At 39.5% G+C, this 8,658-nt stretch overlaps 1 protein-coding gene across 1 annotated transcript; it reads left to right on the top strand.

Moving 5' to 3' along the window:
* The first annotated feature begins 2,818 nt into the window (after nt 1-2,818).
* On the top strand, nt 2,819-7,869 carry med10 (mediator complex subunit 10). Its single transcript, XM_017711435.2, has 4 exons — nt 2,819-3,055; nt 3,999-4,082; nt 6,428-6,530; nt 7,549-7,869. The coding sequence occupies exons 1-4, from the start codon at nt 2,934-2,936 to the stop codon at nt 7,642-7,644; spliced, it is 405 nt and encodes a 134-aa protein (XP_017566924.1). The 5' UTR covers nt 2,819-2,933; the 3' UTR covers nt 7,645-7,869.
* Nucleotides 7,870-8,658: the final 789 nt, after the last annotated feature.

Raw genomic sequence — 8,658 nt, 5'->3', positions numbered from 1 at the left:
AGCAGCAGCGGACGACTCGGACTGTAGCTCGGCTGCTCGGCTGGGCTGCTGCTCGCTCGGTTTCCGCTGTACCTGCACAGAATGAATAATCAAGTATGTGGCGCTGGGAATGTGAGGGCTGAGGAGGACTGGGGGCTGGACTTGCAGCGCATCAGCTGGCCTGCGCCAATGAGCTACAGCCCTCAGCTCCACCTACACGCAGCTGCCTTGTACAAAGACGTAGTGAACGAATCGCTCTTTCGAACCGATTCCTCTTAGGAAACCGATGTTTGTAGCATATCCGCCATATGTAGGCCCGTGTCGTAACGCGTATGATACAACTCTGACGATAGATAGGCAATATCTTGAAATCGTGACGCCAACAGCCACATATTAATGACAACTTGATTGATTAAACTGATTCGAATCTTTGAATCGTACTTGCCGATTCGTTCGAACGGTGCCTTTTAATGATTCACAAACACAACAGAGCGAGGAACCACCTTGTTACAGTTTACAGAGGGAACGTGTAAACGCCGCAACATAATCTGTTACAGTACGTGGTGTTTAATGTTATGAGGCTGGAGTGTGAAAGAGCTGTATTCAATCGGCCGCCCGAGTAACACAGACGTAAACAGTAGTACACGAGAAGATCGATTCAGTTGGACTTGTGAATCGGTTCGACTGATTCTTTGAGAACAACCGAATCACAAGAACAATTTGTTCATGAGTGGGACATGAGCACTCGGTGCTATTCCATCTTTCAAAAATAAATATATAATAAAAACAATCATATTTTATGACTACCGTGATCAGACTGCAGTTTCATGGGCAGGGCCCATCTAGTGATTCTGGGCCTCTAGGCAAAAGACAGGAATGGTGCTGCTGGATGCATCTAAAACGTAGTTGATATAAATAATATTTCTATTCTGAGATTGTTACAAAAATATTATAAGATTGTCTCTTATTGTAACTGATTATACTGAAGCATCCGCCAAGAAGATGTGGGAAACATTGCGCTTTAAAGGCAAATGCTCTTTTATTTGAACAGTCAGCAAAGAAAAACCTCCACTCAGCGCTGCAGGTCACTTCTAGCCACACAGTTCTTTTTCTTGGTTGACACTTAACCCCTCTAACTTCTCCCCACGTTAAGCTCACAACAACCACTTATCTACAATAAATGTCTCTCCTACTGCCAGTGCGGCACCTCCGGTGCCGGAGGCCTCTTTGCATGGCCACTCCTCCTGCGCTCCTACAGCAATGCAGCCAGTGATGGGACACCAAAAAATTATCTTGTTTTATCTTATTTCTATATTTTTCTTTCACTTTAGTAATTTTATTAAGAGAAATGATCTCAGTATACTGGCAGATAACCTTGCTTGAATGCTTCAAACATGCAAAATGAACTGCCAATGCAGTGAGACAATCTGGTACAGAGTAATGGAGTAATGAGATCTCTGTATGTATACATACACTCGCCTGTCACTTTATTAGGTTTTCAGTATCTTCTTAACACAAATAGCTAATCAGCCATTTAGGCATGTAGAAGTGGTCAAGACAACTTGCTGAAGTGCAAACCGAGCATCAGAATGGGGGAAGAAAGGTGATTTAAGTGACTTTCAACGTGGCATGGTTGTTGGCTCCCAGGGACCCCAGGCACGCAGCTGCCTATCTTTGTCTAGTGTTAAAACTGCTTCTGGGTTCTGATCACGCCATTCACTTACTTAATTCCCTGAGCGAGTTATGATGCACCTTGGAGAATAAACAAATAAAGCTTTATGAAGATAAACTCAAACTGCAAAGAAATACGGTATTAATAATAAGGTAAAAGGATTGTTCATTTGTTTTGCCATTGTATTTATACAAGGGTGCTTTGGACAGATGTGCAACACTTTCCGGGGAAAAGGTTTGGGAGTTTCATAAGGACTGATGATCTGTTTTATTTCAGATGCGATGAGTTTGTTTAGTAAACGAGTTTTTCTCATATTAGGGACGTTTCACAATCATAAAGTAAAAATGATCTTGCCAAACTTAATTCTATTCACTTTTTGGAAGGTTTCTAACAAAATGTCATCCTTATAGACGACTTAATAAATAAATAAATAAATAAATACATACACACTCAACACAATTAATACAGTCAAAGAATTTCACAGAATGTGATGCCACCCCCCCCCCTTTCTCAGTGGGGGACCTTTCTCAATGAACCCCTGGAAATGTATGTATGAATAAAAAAAGAAAGAACTAAAGGAATGAAGGAAGAAAGAAAGAAAGAAAGAAAGAAAGAAAGAAAGAAAGGAAGAAAGAAAGAAAGAAAGAACTAAAGAAAGGAAGAACTAAAGAAAGAAAGAAAGAAAGAAAGAAAGAACTAAATGAAGAAAGAGAGAAAGAAAGAAAGGAAGGAAGGAAGAAAGAAAGAACTAAAGGAGGAAAGAGAGAAAGAAAGAGCGAAAGAAAGAACTAAAGGAAGAAAAATAGAAAGAAAGGAAGGAAGAAAGAAAGAACTAAAGGAAGAAAGAGAGAAAGAAAGGTAGGAAGGAAGAAAAAAACTAAAGAAAGAAAGAAAGAAAGAAAGGAAGGAAGAAAGAAAAGAAGGAAGAAAGGAAGGAAGAAAGAGAGAAAGAAAGGAAGAAAGAAGAGAGAGAGAGCGTGCGCTAGAGTTCAGAGGGGCTCAGGTGAAGCACAAAAATGTAAAAAAAAGAATAAACTCGGTGTTGTTTGTTGTCCCTTCCACGACACGTTTGCAGCAGTCCAGCACACCGCACCTTAATTCCGTAGAATCCGTTACCAAGACGACTGTCGAATCTCTATCAGCGATTGGTCCGCGCTCTACCGGAAAGCGAGTGGCTTTAGTTGCCCCCTTTTAGTTAGCCGCTTAGCTCGGCGTTGCTATGAGGTTCGTTTCTGCGTCGTTGTTTGTTGTTTTATTCGTTTATCTGTCATAATTCGCCATCATGGCCGAGAAGTTTGATAATCTGGAAGAACATCTTGAGAAATTCATCGAAAACATACGACAGCTGGGGATCATAGTGAGCGATTTTCAGCCCAGCAGCCAAACTGTGCTCAACCAGAAGCTGTGAGTTCGCTTTCCGTCCAAACGTCTGACTCGCTCTAGACGCCGAGCCGCACAAGATTTAGCCAGCATGAAATGTGAAGTTTATGGCGGTCGTACTGCTGTTTAAGCTTCATTTGTAGTCTTCTGCAGTAAATGTTGCGTTTCTCTTCGCTTTGTAACGTTAGCTAGAGGTTAGCTGTAGGTTAGCTGGAGGCTCGCTCACCTCACAGTGATCAAACCTGCTGTAAAGGGGAAAACCATCTATTTAAAAAATTAAATTCCATATAATTAAATGAATAATGTGAATAAAGTCATTCGATGTAATTTGGCGTGAAATGTAGAGACACTTAGTTACCTAGTCAGTCTTTAAAAGCTTCCTCACAGAGTTATTACATTAAACGGTTGTGAAAACACTGCCAGATGTCTAACACATTGTTTTATGGTACTTTTGTAATAAAGTCTAGGCCTAAATCCATTTATGTAAATCTAGGGTGGAGGGGTGCATGCAGGGTGTTGTAAGGCAAAATAGCCCAAATAATTTTTTTTACCATTGTCAACATTATATCTAAAAACTCGTGTAGGTTCACTGGTGGTTTTGGATGGTAAATAAAATGGCTATAACTGTGTTGTTGACATAGTGACCCCTGGTTCCTATCACCACCATTGTAAAGAAGTCAGTAAGTTTCTGTACACTGAGCCACTTCACACCAACCGCTCTGAATTACTTTGTTTACCTGTCAACAACTAAATTATTCAGAAATTTTGAGAAACTGGTGGAATTCCCCTTTAATGTCTATGTTTAATGAAAAGCTGAATATTTTTCTCTCTCTGCAGTTACGGTTGACTTCAGTTTCCCCTTGACTTACTAGTTTTAATTTTTTTTTTATTTTCAAGTCTGCATGAGTTAGAGTTGACCGTCATTGTTTTGTTCACTGCAAATGAATCGGTTGTGTTGCTTTCGCAGGAACTTCATGATCACAGGACTGCAGGACGTTGAGAAATGTCGACAGCAGCTTAACGATATCCACGTACCTTTGGAAGCTTTTGAGTGAGTGGTTTGATAGTTGAAGTAGTTTAAAGCTACTCTCAGTGACTTGCTGAACTGGCGATGTAATTAAAGTGCAAATGTATTACAGAACCAACAGCATGTTTTATGTTTGATACATAATCTGTGTGGACAAAAGTATTGGGACACCTACAGGAGCTTTTATGACCCAAGTGTCAATCACAAGGCCCGGGGACCAAGTCAGGCCTGTGGCGCAATCCTATTCGGCTTACAAAATCGTTTGAACTTTCTATTAATAGTAGCCCGTTCCACCATTAGCTGCACTACAATCCCCAGCAAGCTCTGCAACATAATGTGCATGTGTGGGACAGCACCATAAAAAGAAAAGATGCCAGGTTTGTAGTTCAAGCAAACCGGAGGGTTTAAAAAAACCTACTTTACATGAGGGACATTTAAAGAGGGTTAGCTGTAGCTAATGTAGCATATTGTTTTATATAAAGCCTATTGAATATTATTATGTATTATTATTTTATTACAGAAGTGTATTTTTTTTGGCATATTTTGAAAAAGCCAGTTGGTGTCCTGGCAAAATGCTAAGTAAAAGTAAAATAAAAACACAGCTGGCCCTCAGATTTGTTGAGATTTTTTAATATGGTCCTGTTAGTGGTTAAGTTTGACACCCCCGTTTTATGAAATGCCGTTCTAAATCCCTAGGCATTAAAATAGAACTGGTCCCCCCTTTTGCAGCTGTAACAGCTTCCACTCTTCTGGGAAGCTTTCGACAAGATTTTTCTTTATACAAGATCCATTTATCCAGTAGAGGATTTGTGGGGTCAGACACTGATGTTGGACGAGACGGCCTGGCTCGCAGTCCCTGTTGTAGTTCATCCTAATGGTGTTTGATGGGTTTGAGGTCAGGCATCTGTGAAAGCCAGTCAAGTTCTTCCACACCAAACTCACCCAGCCATGCCTTTCTGTACCTTGCTTTGTGTGCTGGGGCGCAGTAAGGCTGGAACAGAAAAGGACCTTCCTCAAACTGTTACAACAAAGATGGAAGCATAGAATTGTCCAGAATGTCTTGGTCTGCTGAAGCATTAAGATTTCCCTTCACTGGAACTAAGGGGCCTCAACCAACCTCCTGAAGAGCAACCTCATAGCATCATCCCTCCTCCACCAAACTCTTCGCTTGGCGCAGTCAGGCATATAATGTTCTCGGACTGCCAGGTAGAGAGAAGTGTGATTAGTCACTCTACAGAATACGTTTCCACTGCTCCTGAGTTCAGTGTTGGCGTGTTTTACACCACTCTGTCTGATGCTTGGCATTGTGCTTGCTGATGCAAGGCTTGCATGCAGCCGCTTGGCATCCAGTTACAGCACCACATTTGAATTCAGTGAGCTCTTTAGAACGACCCAGTCTTTCACAAATGTTTGTAAAAGCAGAATGCATGGCTAGGTGCTTGATTTTCTGCACCTGTGGCAATGAGACTGAATGAAACCTCTGAATTCAATGAGTAAGAGCCGTGTCCCAGAACCTTTTTCTTTATAGTGTATTTTTAAGTGCTGATATGTTTAAATGGATGTTCTGAGGGTAAAACAGTTCAAGGAGAATCTCTCTCTTGCAAGTGCGCCTGTTAATCTGATCTGAACATCTGAATGTGAGTTCTTTTTCTTGATTACAGGGATACTGGCGTTCCTCACCATTCCTTAGTTTTCCTTAGTTTCGGTATGCACAACAAAAAAACAATGATTTTATTATTGGAATGTGGGATTATTAAAACACGGGAGGAATAACAAAAACATTTGCAAACTCGCATGTTTGCTGTCTGCTAGATTATACCAGAATTTCAAGATATTAAACATTTTCATTATAATGTAGTATAATCAGCCCAAGCCCTCTGGATCTGCTGGACCAGCTTCTCTTAGTATGACAGTTTTTAATCAGGTTAATCAAACAGTTAAAAGCTAAAAATACAAAATAAATGATCTTGAGGCTAAAAATCTCAGCTGCTGTTCAGTAAAATGTAATTTACAATCAGATTCTTAGTTAACTCACTATATATGTTGAGTAAATTGTTCTAAAATTGTTAATTAGGTCATAGATATGTTGAAATACACCACTTCTTCATTCAAAGCTACCTTGTCCAGTATTTTTATGTCTGGTCAGTTTTGTGTTATTAATTAACTGCTGGTCTCAGGGCTGTCAGCGTGACTTTATATAACTGTAAAAGAAGCCTTCAGTTTGCTCAGCTCGTGTGAAACTCACCCCTTATCATCTTACAGCATTTCATATCAGCAGTTAATTAAGTTTTTTTTGTACATCAGACACTAATCTTTGCTCTATTTGCCGTTCCTCAGCTGATGAGTGTCGCTTTTAACTTTCTCCACAGATACATCGATCAGGGCCGCAACCCTCAGCTGTACACTAAAGAGTGCCTGGAACGAGCCTTGGCTAAAAATGAGCAAGTGAAGGGAAAGATTGACACCATGACAGTGAGTCAATATTCTGTTTATACAAGCATTAGAAATGTGCAACTAACTAACTAAATAAAGTTTTACTAACTTTAGTATCACTTTGAATATTGCTTACATCAATATTAATAAAGGATTCATGATATTTTGGAATCATATTGGGATGGACAGGTGATCTTTCAGACTGATGTTTGGAATTGACCAGTATTTCAAACTGGTGTTTAAGATGTATTTAGTCTAATTAGGCGAAAATGGGTTGCTGTGCTAAAATATGGGACCTTTATTCATTTTACTGTATTTGTAACATTACAAAAATAAATGTTAGATTTCTCTCTAATGCCAATCAGATTTAATCCCAGTCTATACTTTTTGTAAATGTTTGTGGACATATGTATCTGAAATGTATTGTCCATCGGCATCAGTCCAAAATTCCCGTGTCGGTGCATCACCTACTATTAATCTAGAAATCTTGAGTAGGTGGGGAACTGTACACAAATTGCTGATCTTCTGCATCCAAACTGGGCATAGCCAGCTCACGAAAAGCCAAATTAAGTTTTGGTTTTTGAGCACGGATGTTGTGGTTATGCTCTTTATTAGAGGTGCAACCCTTTTAACTTTTATGGCCAATTCTGATTTCTTTACAGTCCTTTTTTCATTAGTGGTTTAAATAACTTTCTTTTAACCGAGTCGCAACATAAATAACATTATTTGCTCTTTGTTGTACTGGACTGGCATTTTAAATTTCCTAAATTGCTTATTTAAATAACGTGAATCAAGCAAAACGCTACATCACAAGTAAGAGGCAGCTGAGGAACAGTCGTGCCTCATTATGCTGCAACAGTTTGATTCAGGTGCAGCAGCATTCAAATACTGGCCCATAAAACTGCAACACAGGCAAAATGGAAATAAATGAGATTTTTGTATGGATCACGTCTCGTGGTGAATGTTCCTGAAACAGTTGGGAGTGTTGTGGTATTGAAACGTCGTTTCTCTCTTCAAAAATTTATAAACACCTGTATTATTACAATTTTCTTTGCAGAAATTTAAAAGTCTCCTCATCGCTGAGCTGGGGAAGGTTTTTCCAGAAGAAATGGCCAAATATAAAGCCATCCATGGAGATGACCCTCCTTCATAGACACACGCGCCATTTTAGCAGCAGTATTAAAGTTGTACATATGCTGAGAGTCACGTTTTGTAAGATTCAAAGCCTCCAGGTTGTTTTGCGTTTTTACGTCTGTTTGCCTTTGTATTTCGTGAAGATATTCCTGTTGCTTCAAAAGGTGTGATGTTTTGTTTTCCACCTAGAAGTTTCGTTTTTGTGTGATAGATTCTTTCTGGTCATGTTTTTTTTTTTTTTTTTTTAAATAAATAATTATTTAATGTTCGGCATAAAACTGAAATTATGTTTGTTTATTGAAACAAGATCATTTGTAGCCCTTGGAGGGTTTCCGATGAAGCTGATCGAGTTTAGTGTCCTACTAGGGTAACCAGACAACCTGTATTTTGGTCCTGTAGTATAGATAAGACTTTTCAGTGCTGGAGCACAGCAGTGTGTAGGTGTTCAAATTGAAATGAAATGCAGCTCATAGTGTGTCACATGCGGAGAATCTGAACAATAAAAGATAGTCGAAAAGCAGAGGCAAGACGTTTTCGAAACAAGTAACTAAATCACACACAACTCAAACAATTTAAATAAAATAAACAATTATCTTAAGTGAAAAAGAAAGTCTCTTTTAAAAGAGAAGATGAGGGCAGATTTCAGCTCAGCAGAGCAGGACCATAATGGCACTTTCACCTTGGCAATATGACAATGTTGTGATACTTATCGTATATCAAGAAAATATTTTAATGTGTCCTAAAACGGGTCCTGTTAAATTTATTCGTGTAGCGCTTTTTACAACGGATGTTGTCACAAAGCAGCTTTACAGAATTTTTTACAGGAGTGTAAAAATGTACAAAACCCCCCGGTGGGCAAGCCAGGGGCAACAGTGGCAAGGAAAAACTCCCTCAGAACTGAGGAAGAAACCTTGGGAGGAACCAGGCTCACCAGGGGGGACCCATCCTCCTCTGGTCAAACTACCTACAAGTGATTATACTACTAATATTGGTAGTAGGAATAGCTGGGAGTCCATGAGAATATCAGTGTAGG

The sequence above is a fragment of the Pygocentrus nattereri genome, chromosome 27 (assembly GCF_015220715.1).
Source record: "Pygocentrus nattereri isolate fPygNat1 chromosome 27, fPygNat1.pri, whole genome shotgun sequence".
NCBI lineage: Eukaryota > Metazoa > Chordata > Actinopteri > Characiformes > Serrasalmidae > Pygocentrus > Pygocentrus nattereri.
Note: the sequence above shows the minus strand (reverse complement) of the source record. Positions and strands in the feature narration are given on the sequence as shown.